Genomic DNA, 17,806 nt, shown 5'->3' with positions numbered 1-17,806 from the left:
TAGAGATTGAAATTTTTTTATTTATTTATTTCATGTGTATGTGTTTTTTTTGTTTATTGGTTTTATCACACTTCTAGTTTTGATCTCGTATAAAGATAATATATTTATAGTCTAGCAAAAAAAACATTTTGATGTATCTAAACAATCATAATAACACTTGTTTACAATTTCGTGTAGAATTTCTACTTGAAATTTAGTTTGTTTGGCTGATGGGGTAATAAATCGAGTTTTCCTAGTCTGTGGCAGCTATATTTACGCGAAATTTCTTGACATGTACAATGTACATTCCGAAAGACACATTAATCAAAATTGATGTAGTTCAAAATTTCATCCTATTATTGTTGTCATTTTCAAATAAGATCTTTTGATTTAAATGAATAAACTTTACTAATATAGAAATTAGTAAATAAAACGCTTACGGGGTTGATAGACGTAACTATGGAGATTTAATGTGTCTATCACAGTATAAAACCACGACAAGGAATATCAACATTGTACAGTAATGGGTAAAGTAAAAGCTTGTAGGATTTGCTTACAAATGGAGTTGAGGCTAGAAAATTTACACTCCAACTTTTTGGGAGTTTATTACGAAATTATAACTGGTTTAAATGTAAGTATTAAAATTTATTAACATAACCGTAAGCATTAATTTTCAATTGTATGTTTACTATGGAATTTCAGATTAGTGAGAATGAATTGCCGGGTTATTTTTGTTATGAATGTGCTGCTTTATTAAAGAAATTCTATGTATTTAGACAGAAAAGCCTTAAAGGTCTAGAAGTGTTGCAGGGTGTCCTAAATACTTATGGCAAGGTGTGTATAGATTAGTTTTTAATATGTGATTTTGTTTTATTTACGTTTTAAAAATGTACATTAACTATCCCCATTCTGTAATTGCTTTAAGTACTAAATAAAAAACAGACCTTCTCTATTGATATGTTCAAAGTTGTCTGTATTTTTCAGATTACAGAGAACACCATTAAAAAAATGCAAAAGAAAATGTCTTATTTTGAATCTGGTTTGAGTGTTTTTAATGGTTTTTCAATCAATATTTTTCCTGATGGAGTTGAAGATATAATGAAAAATGAAGATATGTCAGTAGACAATAGCTATGATTTCAAAAATACAGATAGTGGTTTAGATTTTTATGATTTAGTTAAAGAAGATTCTTCTGAAAATAGCGATATAGAAGAATGTTACATTGATTGGTTAAGTGATGAGGAGGGTATTGGTATAGATAATAGTATAACTAATATTGAAAATGAGATGATAATCAACAAGGAGTCAAATGTAGAGTCAAACGAAGAAACAGTGGAGGTATACAGCTATGAATAGAGAAACTGTTTGAATTTAATAGTTTCCATTTGTAATCTTAAAGTTTTTAGCATAACAGTATTTTTCTTTTTAACATTTATAAAAATAAATTACCTAGTTGGATGAGACACAAGCCCTGTGTGTGTTGGTCTTGTTAGTTAGAGTTAGGGGTCCATAGGGTGACCCTTAACCCTTACCCCTTATTTGATTAATTTTCTGTCTGCAAAATTAGCATTTATTTAATGGTAGGTATACATTGTGTGGGAACTGGCATGTCCTTAACTCAAAAAAGCAACATCCATTTTTCCTATCACAACTGTATCAAGGGTGAATATCACAGCCAAATTTTTTAGGAACCCAAAACCTCAAAAAAAAAAGGAAAAGTATTTAAGAAACCAGTTCAACTTTTAAGAAAAGATGTAATTCAGCCAAAGCAAATTGAAGATTTTAATTTTGAGAACTATGTTGATGTCATCACATGTTCGGTAACTATTGCACAGTAATATTCATAATGTAAAATTTTTACATCTTTAACGCCATTCTGCCAAAAATATATTTATTGTCTACCTCTTTGCAAATAAATTTGTCATTGAAGCTCATAGCATCTTTGTGCCATATGGCTACTACTTTATTTTTTTTTAATGATAAGAGGTTAGACCTAAATATAACATGTAATAAAGAAAGGTACATTTGAGTTTATTAAGTAATTCTATCACTACAGATTTATAAATTTTCTTTGATGTTTTTCTTAGCAGAATATTTTAGCTAAAGCGTGATTGGTATATATAGACCAAAGATAACATCTTTTTATTTATTATTATACTAGCTAGTATAGATTTTGATAGTCTTAGGGTCTGTTTCACAATGTCCAGATAAGTTTCAAATAAGCTATTTATAACTTACTGGTAGGATAAACACTTGTTGCGTTTCACGACTGTCATAGCGCTATTCGTCATGAAACGCGAACTTTCTTATTCGGAACTTTTATCTTTCGAATAATTTATGTGTTGCATTGCTATTTGGTACTTTATCCATACATTGTGAAACAGACCCTAAAAGTAACATGTTATTTTTAAAACAATACAGACCAAATTGCGTAAATAAGTTTTAATATGTTCTTAAACTTATGAACAATCTTAAATATGTTTTTTTAGGAAGAGGAACAAAAAGAAGAGATAAGAAAACGTAAAGATACAGAAAGTTACGAAACTGCACCATTTAAATGCGAGTTGTGTTTTAAAGTATTTCTGGACCCGCAAACTTGGCAACACCATATGAAGAAACATGATGTGGTATGTTATATTGTGTTCGTTTAAGATGTGGATTGTGACTCTTTAAACAATATACTGATATTTGCTATAACCAGGAAACAATTAAACTAACTAAATATCAAGTCAATCAATGAGTAAATAACTTGTAAAATAAATGGTGGCGCGTTTTCTTCTATGAAATTGGTCAAGATATTTAGATCTTACTTGACGTCATCATTTTATTAGATACTAGCAGACTCGGCCAAGCGTTGATGTGGCTGAGGTTTTTGTTATATTACATAGTAGTATGCTATTCAAGGGAAACTGTAGGAGAACTTATTTGATAGTTTATGTGAAACGTTGGTACTTTTAACACAGCGCCATCTGTTAGAATTGTATCAGATAATAAACAAATAATTTGCAATAAAATAAAATTGCGGCTATAATTAAAAACCTATCCTATCTCTTAAGTTGGACCAGACTGTGTGGCAATTTAATTTAAAATCGGTTAAGTAGTTTAGGGAGTCCATCGCGGACAAACATCGTGATAGGAGATTTATATATATTAGATAGATATATACTTCATACTTTGCTTTATCATTTATGATATCATAAACCCATTGCATCATTACAACAAACAAATAGAATATTTTTACTTTCAGTCGTCAGGTATGGCGCAGTGTAAAATTTGTAAATTGCGCTTTAAGTCAAAACGTCGTCTAAAGAATCACATGATGTATCATGCCAAGAAATATAAATGCAAATACTGTTCATATGTCTCGCGAACTACGTGAGTATTTATTTATTTAAAGCCTTATATCAGAATACAAAATGCAAAGGCCGTCAGACGTAAGACTTTTTTATATTTTCTGTATTACATTGTAATGTAAGCTACAACTGATAAAAAACTTTTCCGTTTTCTTGTTGCATTATCTGCATATACACAATAAAGTGTGTTGAAGTTGTGTTTCTATACTATCTGTATTTAGATAGATATATATAAGTCTGTATAGATATATATAAGATTGTATGTATTTCAGATCGCAAGGTTGGAATCACATATTCTGGCATCAAGGGGTTTTGTACCAGTGTCCACATTGTGAAGAAATGTTTTCGTGAGTAATTACCCTAATATACCTACATAATTTGGGTTATTAACATTATTAGCATGAAATTTATCTGCATTTAAAATATTCATATACATGATTTTTTATTTTATTTGAATGCAACAAAGTGTTAATACATAAACTAAAATAAAAACGAGATTACACTAACATCTGTGTTAGCAGTCCTGTTGCTTTGTGTGGGTGTTTTTCTTCTTATTAATCAAAAACTCTCAACAAAACCCCTTATTAGTTAAAACTCATTATCATCTATAAAACTTTAGATATATAATGTTTAGTTTGAAGGTGTGTTTTCGTAAAATAAATGTTATAAAAATTAACGCCCCTAGCGTGATGGATATTGCATGTGAGAACAACTTTATAATAAAAGAGTACCGAGAGTTTTTTACGCCGGCTTTTTCTCTCGGCCTACACCCTCTGTCTTTGCCGATGAGTAGGGATGCCTACAAGTTCGAATTGATTGACGTGGAATAAGTGATACCTAGATGATCTTATGTTCCAAAATAAACGTATTTTTTATTTTATAGTGATAAAGGCGTGGTAGTGAAAAGTTGTTATTATTAATATTGTTATAGCCAATGGACGTCGTATTTAAGCCACGTGCGAATAAAGCATCCATCGGACTACATCTGCCCTCACTGCGGATATTCCTTCTTGTCACAACACGGCCTCAAAATGCACAAGAATTTGAAGCATCGTGGTGTCGCTGTAAGTACCAAGTTATTTCTAACCGACGCAAAAGAAGGGTGTTATGTTAAAACCATGTCTGCCTTTAACCTTTCAATGGGGAAATTTACGGCTTCTCGGTTTTTAACTATTTGGGTTCTTAAGATACCCCGGTGTGACGTTGGAACACAATTTTAACTAATATACAACTATAAAAGCAAAGACAAATTTATAGACCATGACCAATGTTCATATAAAAAGAAATATACCGAAAATGTTGGCTATGGTGTGATTGCGCCATTGATACGAAGGAAAACTTGATATTAAAATTTAATTTAGGGAAAAATTCAATTATTGCGAAGGCTTATTTTTTCTTTACCACTGAAATAAGATTCTATTGAATTGACTGTATATAAATACGAGAAATAGAGAAACACCATCCGCATTTCTTCTTTTCTTTTTGGTATCATTGTTATGATGCATAGATACTTCGACCAAATCACGGTTCATTTTACATTTTCCAATGTGCTTTAATTAGGAACTAAACGAAGACAATGAAGATCTCCCATACTGCTCAGTATGCGACATGAAGTTTGCGTCATTTGAGGCGTACAATCGCCATATGGCGACCGCGAAGAAACATATAGTGGAATCTGAAAAGTAAGTTTGCGTTTCAGATTAATGTCCACTAACTTTATCGTGTTAATTTATCGTATTGTTTTAGAAATGGATGTCGCGAATGTGGTGAAAAGTTTTCTAATATTGAAGAACTGCGGGCTCATTCGCGTATTGCGCACAAGCAGAAAGCTTGTAAGGCCTTACTCAAGCGATACAAAGAAAAGTCGGACGGTCGTATTTGGCCCACGAAATGCTCGCTTGTACGTACTTATTTAAGCTTATATTTCGATTTTAAATCCACTAACACGTGCTAAGTATTTACTCAACAGAATAACGCATCAATCGCGAATCGGTCAAAATTGGGAAAATTGCTAATTTACAATGTCAAAATTTGGTCGGTCCAGTTTAAAGATTTAATTCACTTTGTGGAACCAGCTGCCGACTGAAGTATTTCCGAACCAATTCGACTTTAATTCTTCAAAGGCCGGCAACGCACTCGCGAGCCCTCTGGCATTGAGTGTCCATGGGCGGCGGTATCACTTAACATCAGGTGAGCCTCCTGCCCGTTTGCCCCCTGTTCTATAAAAAAAAAGATATTTTATAGCCATCGTCGATCTGTAATTTTCATACAAATATATATCTGTTTACAAAAATATATTGAAAATGTTTAGATTAGATTTTGAAAATTATTCTATGAGAAATGGATTGAAATATACTAGTAGTATAAATTGGATTAGGATTGAGTATGAGAAAGAGTGGCGGAGAGTTTATTTCTCGTTCTCTTAGATTTGAGAACTGGCAGTGAATGTAAAAATAGAAGCATTTATATAAGACATAATTCAATATAAATATTAAAATATACCTGTTTAGAAAGCTTGATTTGATAAATTTGTATTTTTATTTAATTACAACAATTTAACATTCAAATGCCTATTAATTATTTCTATTAAAAACCGTAGAAAACATGGTACTAATCTAAACCAGACTAAAAATGTCTAATAGGTTCAGTAGCTAATTGTTCAATCGTTCAGCAATCTATCTAAAATTCAAAGAAATAATTGAACCACTGGCCACGATACCAGTGGTTCAATTATTTCTTGTGATGTGTATATTTCTTGTGTGTGTGATGTATATATTTTGTATAAAAAAAATAGATTATTATTACAGTGCTCTGAAGAAGTAGCAAATGCGCGTCAGTACTGGTCGCACTTCAGACGCGACCATCCCAATGAAGATTATCCAGTAGAGAAGAAATATGTCTGTGATATTTGTGGAAAATCATTTCGGGTGAGAATATTTTAGATATAGTATTAAATTAGTAGTAACTAGCTGTGCATCATATAACAATAATTGTGTATCACATACCATATACATTTTTATGTATTTGATTTGTTTATGAGTATTTGGTGTACCGTTTAAATTAATCAATAAAATGGAGATTTTTATTTGAAAGTAAGAAAGGGGCAGGCAGTTATAGGTGCTCTAGGAGTTAGGAGGCTCCAAGTACTTTGGCGATGTAAAAAAAGGAAAAGGTATTCGTAATACCTGAAATCTAAAAAAAGTGCTTTGACATCAAGATTCTGTATAGACGTCCGATAAATTTAAAATATCTACGTATTTGAATTCTTAGTAAAGTATACGGTATTGAGAATATGTATGGCGCAAGATAACCTGAATCACACACCTCACACCTCTCGTACATACCCACACTTTCACACCATCACACAACACAGGTATTACTTTGTGTAATAATGTTTATTGTTTTTTAATGTATATTTTATGTATCCCATTTTTGACTATATGTTAAGTATATTTTTTTCTTATATATAATTTATGTTAGCTGTAGAATTATAATATAAATAAAGATAGCCGCCGTTGCAGAGTTCTCTTGGCGAACGAGGAGAGTCGCAATAAGAATCACTTGTTTTATAACTTAACATAACATTTCAGAAAAACTCATTCCTAACTATTCACAAGCGGATCCATAATGGCGAAGTACCCTTCAAATGCAACGAATGCGACAAAGTTTTTTTGAACAAAACCAATCTTCAGATGCACGAGAGATGGCATTCTGACGAGCGGCCCTTTATTTGCAGCGATTGTGGCAAAGGGTTTAAGGTGAAAACTGCACTGGATCGGCATTTCCGAGTAAGTTTTTAATAACTAAGTTAATATAAATTAAATTAGTTGCGTTGCGGTTTATTTTAGTTTTCCGTAATAAATATAAGGGACGTCACGAAGACGTGCAGCGTTTTTGTCGAATTAAAGGGAGAGAGCGATTGAGAGAGAGTGAGAAAGGTAGATCGAGAAAAAATACACGCTATTGGTTAATGTATTCGTTTAGTAGTTACATATTAGTAACATTAAATGACAATTCTGTCGCATATCTTGTGCAGTAAACGCAGATTGTTTATTTATTTATATTATCATTACCGCGTATAGTCTGTAAACAATGTGAACATAGATATAAAAATACATGGGGTAATTATATACTGATACATGATCATCTATTGGGGCTTTTACCTAACTAAAGCTTTGGTCTGGTGATCACGACGCACAAAGCTGCGGTATGCGGTATGCGTTGTCGGACACTCAATCATAACAAAGAAGTTGTAGGCATGCACTTTTTTTCTTAATATGAAGCCGTCAGATTAATATCGGGATAGCGCATTTACCCAAACGATAATAATGTTAATTTTTTTCACATAAGTGATATGAGATTGTTTAGAGGGTTCAGTGTGTGACTCACCCCGAAGTCTGTAGAAGAAGAAGAAGAACCCCCGAAGAAGGTTCTGGATGGATTATCTGTGTTTCCATTGTCACTCGTTCCTACGGTGATGGAAAATATCGTGAGGAAACATGCCTTAGACCCAAAAAGTTGACAGCGTGTGAACGAATGTTCACAACATGCCAATTTAAAAAAATCATCTCATAGCTATATGAGTCTTATAGAGTGTACAAATAAAAACATTAATTTTTAGTTAGTTTCGTCTTAAATATAATCTTTATTCCTCTGTCTTTGCTAAAGAAATTGGGGATTAGTTTTTAAAAGGACCGTAAATTTTTTTCAGTGTCACACTGGTGAGAGGCCGTACAAATGTAAAATCTGCGGCAAAGCCTTCGCCCAATCAAACAGTGTTAAAGTGCACGTCAATACAGTGCATCTCAAACAACCGTATATTAGGCGAACTCGACTTAAGAAGAGGGTCAAGAAATTAGAAGAAGACACAACTGTACTATATGTTACATAGATATTTTTGAGAAATAAATGCTGGTTGGTTTTATAAATTAAATATTTGTTTGAAGAATAAATTAAAAACAAATTTAGAAATGTTAAAGTACCTGTCAATATTTACTAAAATGTCGCCTCTGAAAATGGGTCTTCCAGAAATTTGAGAGCAAACATACACTAACGAATTTTATTACAAAATCTTGGAAGCTTGCTAAGTTTGTGAGTTATGCTATTTATTTTCCATTAAAAGCAAAATGTCTAAAAAACAATATTAATTGCAGAAAGCGCCTTTCTGCAATTAATATTGTTTTTTGTTTATGGCAATTTTATTATTAACAATAAACTTACCACTTTTTAAATGTAATTTTTTATTAAATGTGGTACTTATGTATGTGGTGAGATGTACGACAAAATATTTCGTATTAATATTTATATTGTATCCCTGGCGAACATTATTTATCAGGTAACTAACTAACGAGAAACTATCCAGTCACAATGTCATTCAAATACGATAAATAATTGGACAATTATTGGAACTACATTTGCTTGAGTAATGTTCTGTAGATAAAGTAATTAAACTGCGGAAATGTTGAAATATGTTTTGTGCGTGAAATCAATTGCTTTATATAGAAGTATTTTAAGTTGTTGTTTTGTTAAATCTATAAAGAATAAATATTATAAATACATACTTTTGTTTTAATGAGAACTACCTGCCTCCGCAAATGTTCTTAGTTGACTTGTTGATGACCAACATATGGAACATTTATCTATGCTATCCCATATAAATTGTTTATACGAAATAAAAACCTCTTCTGATCCGGTTCGTGATCGCTATGTAGTAGTGATAATAGAAGGGGCAAATGTGATGCGCTTCACGACATTCCGCCATCGTTAATGAAAAAAATAAAAACCTAAGTACCTACTAAAACTAAAGATTTAAAATTAAAAACACTTGAATTAGGCCAGCTGCCTTCAAGTTATGCGCTCAGCATATTTCGATTATATTTATATATACAGATAGGTTATATCCCCCACTGCTCCATCTCCATCGCTGTATTTATAGTGTAGTCAAAATCTTAACAAAACTTTTTCTAGTTGCCCTTACACTTCATTTGATTTAAATTGCTTTATTATCATTTTCATGGTAATGTATGTGTTACCTAATAATAATAACGAAGTATTTTTGTACACGACCCGCAGAGGCGCATCGATGTTTGAAACTTCTGGACCATAGCTAGAATATAAATGTTCTTTTTTTGCCACGAGATGCATAGTTAGATAAAGACGAAACATTAACCATTTATAAATTTATATCATTTAATTTATTGGGCCAGTAATCGTCCCAATTTCGTTAAAACTATAAGCAATTAAAATAAGTTGTACGATCATTTTTAATATGGCCATTATCCTGGTAGATATTATGATCCATATTAGCCAATATACTAATAACTAATATAGATATGATTTTATGATATTTTTTTGTGTTGTTTTAAATTATTTTATAATAAGTACGTAGTAAATATTAAGTTAAGTAAACAGTATTCTACTAGAACAGACACTTTTTATTATTTCCTGAGCTTGAAAAGCTTAATCAAGTTCATTAATTTAACTTATTTTCTTAATTATCAGATTAGGCGAGTCCATCTAGATAATCGTCATTTAAGAATTGCTTTAAAGGCCGAAAACGCGCTCACGAGCCCTATGGCATTGAGAGTTTCCAGGGACAGCGGTATCACTTAACATCAGGTGATCCGTCTCATGCCCGTTGCCTCCTGTTCTATAAAAAATATATCTGCCCATGGTACATTTTTAAAAATCTATAACCGCTCTCCCCCTGATAAAAATGAAAACATTACTTACATTAGATTTTTTTCTTATAATTATTATCTAAGCATTTCAACACAAAAGGTCTCTATGACGCTCAAGTAAATTCCCATATAGCATATGGGCTTCTCTACTATTAGGTTATATACCTACATGCCGTCTTTCATATGTAAATTTACTATAAATATTTATTGCGTATATGTATAAAAACAATAGTTTGATTTGGATTGGTGAAATAAAAACAATATATTCACTACGTATATTATATTTATAATAATTTATTAATAGCTATCCTTATAGAGTATTTGAGTATTTCATGTTTGCAGCTCCGAGTTGATCGGTTACATCTGAAAAATAAAATTAAGGTTAAAAATAAATATTTTGGAGGACACCGAAATTTATTACATTTATAATAATACAATCTAGATTAAATTGTATTTCAATAAATTTTGAAGATTTAAATACTTTTCTTATGTATGCAAATATTATTACACAAGTGAAATTTTCGAGTGCCCTTCAACAATCATAGTTAGTTTAGCATTTGCTGCATTACGCGGTAATATACAAATTGCAAAATGGCTGCGATCGAGCTGTCAACACCTGACATTGACGTAACGATTTCAATTCAGATAAGGATAGAAAGATGGAATAGGATAATCTATTATCAAGTTAAACCTGAAATATGTGAAGATTTATAATTGGCCCATGTTGTTATGTATATATTCATCTATTTTTGTATTGTGCTGTGAATCTTCTTATAAATAAATAAAATATACTCACAAAGTTATTATTACTGCGCAAGAGCATGACGCCTCATCATGCGCTCGCGTTTAGATCGGCTGACGTACAATGGCGGTAATTTGTGATGCACTGTCCGTATGTGTTGTTGGCAGGTGTTGGATTGGCTAAAAGATTTGCCACACAACTCGCAAGTGTACGGCTTCTCGCCCGTATGTACCTTATAAAATAATTATTCGTTTTATTTATTACAACTATTCCACACATAATGTTAAAAAATAAAATGTAAGGTAAAACGAATATCGGAAAACTTTATAAAAATGCAAGAAGGAACTGATGTACTGCATGTACCTGAAAGATGATTACACGTAAAATTTAAGAGAAATTATTATTGAACAAATTACCAATCCATGTCTCTGTAGCACACTTTTAGCTTTGAATCCCATTCCACACACCGTACACACGTGCGGACGAGCTTCCGAGTGAGTGCGCCTGTGTGCGTATAAAGAGCTGCGGCTCACACACACTTTGCCACACGTCTCACACTTGCCTCCTCCGTTTAGCTCGTTCGGTCCGCCGACTGAGTGTTTAGCGATATGAGCGCTTAGAAGACGTTTCTAGAACAAACAGTCAATGGTATAACACCTTTAACACCTGCAAAATTTTACGCAAAGAAAATTGCAGTTTCCTTATAAATTAATATTTTAAAAATCAATCAAGTATCTGACATAATGATATATGAATCAATCAAGTATTAATAATAATAATGTGGATGTTTTATTCAAAAGTTAAGGAATAAAACATCTATAGGACCTTATTTTTAAACATTAATAGATGATAATATTTTTAAGTTTAATACATTAAAACTCACCGGAAATCCCTTGCCGCAAACATCGCATATAGAATCACATCCCGCGTAATAATCTTTCTCGGGATGTGCTGTGCGGAAGTGCCACGAGTAGATGTAAGCATTCGCTATCTCCTTGCCACACTAACACAAATATGTATTAAAAATAAACACAAATATTAAAATTATCAAAGAATCGTTTGCAATCTGAGCCAGCCAGATTATTATTAGTGTTTATTAATGTCCTTAGTAAATATTGGTTAATGAGATCCTTTCATTGAATTAACCAACCTAGTAAATATCTCGTCTCCCATGTCAACCTTTAAATATAGGATTAATTTCTATATTTTTTTAAAGTTTTATCGCCTGGTTCTTTTACCCAAGTCATATTTGCGGTCACTAATTTTGACACTTTTTTAAATGTAATTTCTCACGTTATTCTAACGTCCCACTTGATTTGTTCAATTATTCCCAAGGTATAAAGGTAATAAATATAATACAATCTATAAATATATTTCATATTATTATACCTACATGTGGACAGTTCATGGGCCATGAGCGCGGATCGCCATTGTTCTTAGCGGGTGAAGTGGAATAACTCGGCTTTCGCAGACATTCCGGTCTCGCCCGGGTGTGATCCCGAAGCTCCTTCGCCGTCTTGAAGGATTCCCCGCATTCTCGACACCCGTATCTACCATATCAATTGAGTTATGCAATAATTTATTGAAACTGCAGAGCCTGAATTTAATTTCCCCGGGAATTCTAGTCGGAATGTCTTACTTTAGATATGGTGCGTGTAAACTATTATATTTTTTGAAGTAATATTTCTTTTGGCGTCATGGAGAAAAATGATGAGAGTGAATTTTTACGATGCGCGCGCACACCGACACCTACAGCATGAAGTTAGTTCTAGGTGGTATGAAAATTGATAACTATGTTCAAGTTGTATATTCTAGTATTTTATATTTAGAACACGTGTTTCGTAAGGGTACAATTAAATAGTGTGAATAAATAAATATTATTTTGGTGCTTTTATTAAATCAATTTCATATACGGCGGTGATACTAATAATTTATTAGTATATCTATATATATATATATATATATATATATCTCTATATATATATATATATATATTTATATTGAATATTAGTGATAAAACTGATTTGAATAAACTGTTTTGAGTGCATTTATAGATTTGAGGTTAATTGTCGGTATGTATAATTTATTTACATCGTTAATTAAAAAATATTTTTCCATACGCCAAAGAAGTGTAACTTCTGAAGCGTGTACACGGACGGAAACCATAAAGGGCCGTTATAGCAGCCCGTAAACACCCCTTTTTAGTGGGTGCGTTGTCGGCCTTTGATGGAGGAGTACACTCTAATATTGATTATCTTCAAAGGGGGATTCTACAGTTTGTAGATAACAAAAGAAAGTGAATTGAAACTATTAATGCTTCGCTGCGATCTAAGAAATTTTGAGTTACGCATTAGCCGCGAAGGCCGTTAAAACTATTACTATACTATATCTCTTACATATTAAGATGATTAAGGAAAAGGAAATGCAAAAATCAAAAATCCCCAATAAATAAATTCTTGCTAGTTAAATTAATAATCATTGTATGTACTAACTTGTTCTCGGCCGTGGCCACGTGTTTCCGTGCCTGGACCAAGTGTCGCTTAAATGCTTCTGGAGACGCAAACTTCACGTCACATAACTCGCAAAATGGCGCCTCGGGGTTATCTTCTATTTCAGTCTTTTCCTGTTCATATTTAATTCGTTTATAAATAATATAATTATTTTATGTACTACGTAGGTTAACACATAACGACAATGCATAGATATTATTCACGGAAATTTAATGTAAATCATTATATACTGTACCAGTGGCGTTAGTCGTCGCTCACCTCAGACATCTGTATCTGTTTTGTGATCGACTGTTTTTTGTCATAGGCAGGCCTTATATGTTCACACACACGCTGTTTTCCATCACTATTAGAGTGAAAGCCAATTAATGGCGCAGAGACGGGCTTCGAAACTAGACCTATACTGCTCTTATATACCATACGAAATAAGTTTCCTTTTTTTAGTTTTATGTAGTTCACGTATATTGAGTGATACATTTTAAAAATGATTAAATATTTTTCACTAAACCTTTTTTAGTTTCGTTGATAAAGTTGATATTGAGAGTCGAATCTTAACGATGATTTTAACCTTATTCTAAATTTAAATGTAATACCAAAGTTAACGACAACTCACGTTTACTTGGGTGTGTCGCAGACTCTTGTGCTGCAACAAGCCCATTTGAGAGACGAAGGTGTTTCCGCAAACACCGCACACCCAGTCTGACGGATGCTTCATTCGCAGGTGTGTGATGTACGACATGCGTTGTCTGCAGAAAAAACAAGAAAATCTTATTTGGCATAAACCAAAGTCATACTTGAGTTTGACAAAGTATTAAATGCATTGTATCCGATATGAAAATCATTGATCGTAATTTTTTGTAAAAATAATTAATGTATTACAACTTCCTTACATTACAAATAAAACATAAATAATTAGGGGTTCCATGGGCGGCTTTATCACTAACAAGCTATCTTCTAGACAACCCTAGTAAGAAAAAAAAGAAATACTAAGCATTGCGCACATATGACATAATATAATGTTGCGATAAAAATTAACTTAATATTTTGTATTCCTTTTTCTATCAAATTAGTATAGAAAATGCTAGAAAATCAGGTTAAAATAAATAAATAGATATTTACCATTTCGAAAGTAAAAAATCATACATTACGAATTAACATTATAGTTTTGGTTAAGTGACGCAAAAGTTATACATATGTATTTTAAACCGAAAAAATGTAGCAACGATTACAATTTTAGCAACTTTTGATGAAGGTACCTACCTAAACTTCTCGCCACAATGATCGCAATCGTATGTTACGCCTCTGTGCCATAACAAGTGGAGTTTTGCTTGAGAACTGAAAATACATTCAGTAGTGATAGGCTTTTAAAATATGTTTATGTATTCAAAAATACGCATTAAAAATATTTTTTTTAAAGTCAATTAACTAATATAGAAATTATAATATACATTAAAATATTAATATAAAGTCTTTTAAATAACTGGTAAATAAGGAAATATGTGAAATTATCTGTATATTGTTTGTGGAGATGGAGCTGATTGTAAGAAGCCGTAAAAGGAGCGTTCAATTATTACGAAACGAATTTTTTTGGGGTAAAACTTGCGCGGGGATTTAATTATGCGTTATTGTTAATATTATTTTCGACTTTCCGACACCACATAAATAGCAACTTTTTGGTTTTATGAGTCACTCGTACTCGACAGTCGTAAGGTAACGAAACCTTTTACTATTGGGGTGTACTTGGTATTACATGGGGGGGGGTCAAGAATCTCCAAAAATTGACGTAATACGTGAACGCTCCCAATGAGGTCCTTGCTTGCTTGAAATAGGTACTTGTAAATAGTGTTAAACTTATAAAGAGAATTAAAAATTATTATCTAAATATTAGAAGGAACTAACATGCCCTGAGAGATATATGGACACTGCAAACAGTGATACTTGGTACTGTGGTACTTCACATGTCTGCTGAGGATCACCTTACTCCGGAATCGTAACTTGCAAACGTCGCACTGGACTTCACCCTTGAATAAAACAAATAGTAGACTAGATTAAAGTATAAAGTAAAGGAATATTATATATAATGATCAAATTTATTAAACTGAATAAGCTTTACCCTTTTTTTTTTATTTTTTTTTTACTTCCGCGGCGCGACTGCTTGGTGCAGAAGGGTTATGTGGGACTCGCCATTGTGCATACCCACTAAAACCCCAAGGTGCCACCAACAATCGCCTTATGCGGGATGCAGTAACAGCAGAGCCTTATCCACTTGAATAAGCTGTACCCTTAACAACCTTAATTAAACTAAAATTGAAATAATTTTACCTCATTATGTTGTTTATTGTGATTCTGCCATGCGCGTGCGTCAATAAAGCCTTTGAAACAGATTTCGCATTTGTAGAATGAGTTCAAATAATTGCTGGACTCCTGGCGTCTACGCACCTCTTCATATTGCTCATCCACCTAAATTAATAATTAATACTAATAATTTAGCCCTTATGAATCACAAAATTACTTAATACATAGGATGAATGCAATGCATTTGTGCATATTGTCAAATATTAAGAGAGCCTATTAGCTTAAAATTCATTCTTGTCAAAATAAAATATAAATATATAGTTAATATGAAATTCAGGTACATACTGTTAAATTTACAATGGCAACATGCTTATATAACTCTTCATCTGCAACAGTCTTACTAAATGTGGCAGGAACAGATTTTTTATGGTCTTTCTTAACACCATTTTGCTTCCGCCCATTCTTTTTCTTTCTAATCCATCTCTGGGTTTTTTGTTGTTTCGGCTGAAAATCTCTATTGATTTCAAAAAGCCATCCTCAAAGAGCCATCTTTATGGAAGGTTATGCAATATTTATTATCATTGCTGAGCAATTTAAAATTGTAAAAGAAACATACCTTGCGTTTTTTTCCCTTGCCTGCAACTTCCTTTTTAACTGGAACTTCAATAACTACATTTTCCTCACTTTTAATTTTAGGTTCTTCGTCACTTGAACATGTCCAATGAAAGTCTATATCATCATTATTCTCTACACTAAATTTTTCTTCTGTGCAAGGTATATCTTCTAATAATTCACTGTCTTTTATTTCAATATCATTTCTGCTTAGATTTGAATTTAAAAGTAAGCTTTGCCTATCAATTTGATTTATATGTGATGATGTTATCTAAAAAGTTTTTTATTATTTCCATAATTATCTTCAAAATAACAATAAACAGTATAATTAATTTCACAATTCTAACCTTTCCACAGTGCTCTAATATATTTTCCAAAACAAATTGACTGCGAAGACTCTTTTGCCGAAAACAAAAATACTTTTTTAAAAGAGCAGCACATTCAAAACAAGCATATTTTATTAAACCTTTTTGTACCTGGAAATAAAAACAATTGCCTAGCTACACTATATCATAGTTGTAAAACAACAGTATTTGCTAATCATAACAATGCTTTAAGCCTTTTTAGTAGAGAACAATATGTATGGTTTTAATTTATATGGCAAATATACCATAATATACTTTAGCATCAAGTATCATAAAAAATTTGATAATAAGTAAATCAAATTTTATTATAGCTTACAGTCGTTCCTGTCAGTAATTCATAAAACAATCCCAAACTTTTCGGATGCAAAACAGAAAATTTTGTATCCATTTTTAAACAAATCCTACAGGCTTTTACGTTTTCCATTCTGTACCGCTAAACAAATATTATAAATACTTATAAATAAAAACATATGATCACAAAGCCCATTGAAATTTATTCATGATATGAGATAATAATTACAATTTAAGACTTTATTTATTTACTATTTTTACTACTACGAGATATCAGAAAATGTTGACTTTGAAAAGTGACATTCACAGACAAAAAATTACCCAGAAGAAGTAAATAAGTGTAGGTTTTAAAATAATTAATCAAACAGCTACAAATGTAGAGGTATATATATTTTTAAAAAGATGCTCAGGCCTGATTTGACTAACGATATCGTAAGATTTAGACAAATCAAATAATATGAACTAACTTGTAGTAGTAACACTTAGGAAACCGTTATCTACTTTAGTATTTTTTCTATGATGTCGATGGCTCATGGCTGACTGTACGTCACGTCGCTGTCAAGTGCATGGCTTCTGCCGTCATATATGACTGATATCACAGTGACATATCCATATATGACAATTAAGACGCGCCATCTTTATTGATAAAAGGAAAAAACAAATAATAGTTTACATATTGTATTAGTTATATAGTATTATTTAATTCTATTACTATGCGACGACTTTAAAATCTTTCTTGGTGTAGTAATCAAAAAAGCAATTCTTAGTGGTGTTGTACTCGCCATGGCTTCACGAAATTTGGATATTGTGCAACGAAGTAAAATTCTGGTGTATCATGAAGAAGGCTTTAATATAAGGCAAATATCAGAAAAGTTGGGAATAACAGTACGTTATTTAATTTCCTCGCCGTTATTATGACTTGACGATATAAACATTATTTATCTCTAAGTTATTTAGGCAATACCCTACTGAAAGAAAAATT

General features: G+C 32.0%; 2 protein-coding genes across 4 annotated transcripts; one reads left to right on the top strand and one right to left on the bottom strand.

Moving 5' to 3' along the window:
• Positions 1–327: 327 nt before the first annotated feature.
• On the top strand, positions 328–8,890 carry LOC111003265 (zinc finger protein 879). Of its 3 annotated transcripts, none has more exons than XM_022273684.2 (13): positions 331–610; positions 682–813; positions 964–1,317; positions 1,668–1,799; positions 2,469–2,606; positions 3,227–3,354; positions 3,605–3,679; positions 4,264–4,396; positions 4,893–5,014; positions 5,079–5,232; positions 6,140–6,259; positions 6,923–7,120; positions 8,044–8,890. In XM_022273684.2, the coding sequence occupies exons 1-13, from the start codon at positions 503–505 to the stop codon at positions 8,221–8,223; spliced, it is 1,974 nt and encodes a 657-aa protein (XP_022129376.2). In that variant the 5' UTR covers positions 331–502; the 3' UTR covers positions 8,224–8,890. The 3 variants fall into 3 exon arrangements, with proteins under 3 accessions (XP_045484329.1, XP_022129376.2, XP_045484328.1); XM_045628372.1 differs by having other exon boundaries at positions 481–610; positions 756–813; XM_045628373.1 differs by lacking the exons at positions 5,079–5,232; positions 6,923–7,120; positions 8,044–8,890 and having other exon boundaries at positions 328–610.
• A 1,387-nt stretch (positions 8,891–10,277) lies between these two features.
• On the bottom strand, positions 10,278–17,090 carry LOC111003246 (zinc finger protein 479). Its single transcript, XM_022273650.2, has 14 exons — positions 16,850–17,090; positions 16,516–16,644; positions 16,173–16,439; positions 15,902–16,060; positions 15,584–15,721; positions 15,161–15,282; positions 14,522–14,596; positions 13,875–14,007; positions 13,247–13,377; positions 12,148–12,304; positions 11,638–11,757; positions 11,171–11,383; positions 10,809–10,986; positions 10,278–10,375 (listed from the first exon to the last, which is right to left on the bottom strand). The coding sequence occupies exons 1-13, from the start codon at positions 16,955–16,957 to the stop codon at positions 10,819–10,821; spliced, it is 1,920 nt and encodes a 639-aa protein (XP_022129342.2). The 5' UTR covers positions 16,958–17,090; the 3' UTR covers positions 10,278–10,375; positions 10,809–10,818.
• Between the last annotated feature and the right edge of the window lie 716 nt (positions 17,091–17,806).

Source organism: Pieris rapae, chromosome 5, assembly GCF_905147795.1.
Source record: "Pieris rapae chromosome 5, ilPieRapa1.1, whole genome shotgun sequence".
NCBI lineage: Eukaryota > Metazoa > Arthropoda > Insecta > Lepidoptera > Pieridae > Pieris > Pieris rapae.
Note: the sequence above shows the minus strand (reverse complement) of the source record. Positions and strands in the feature narration are given on the sequence as shown.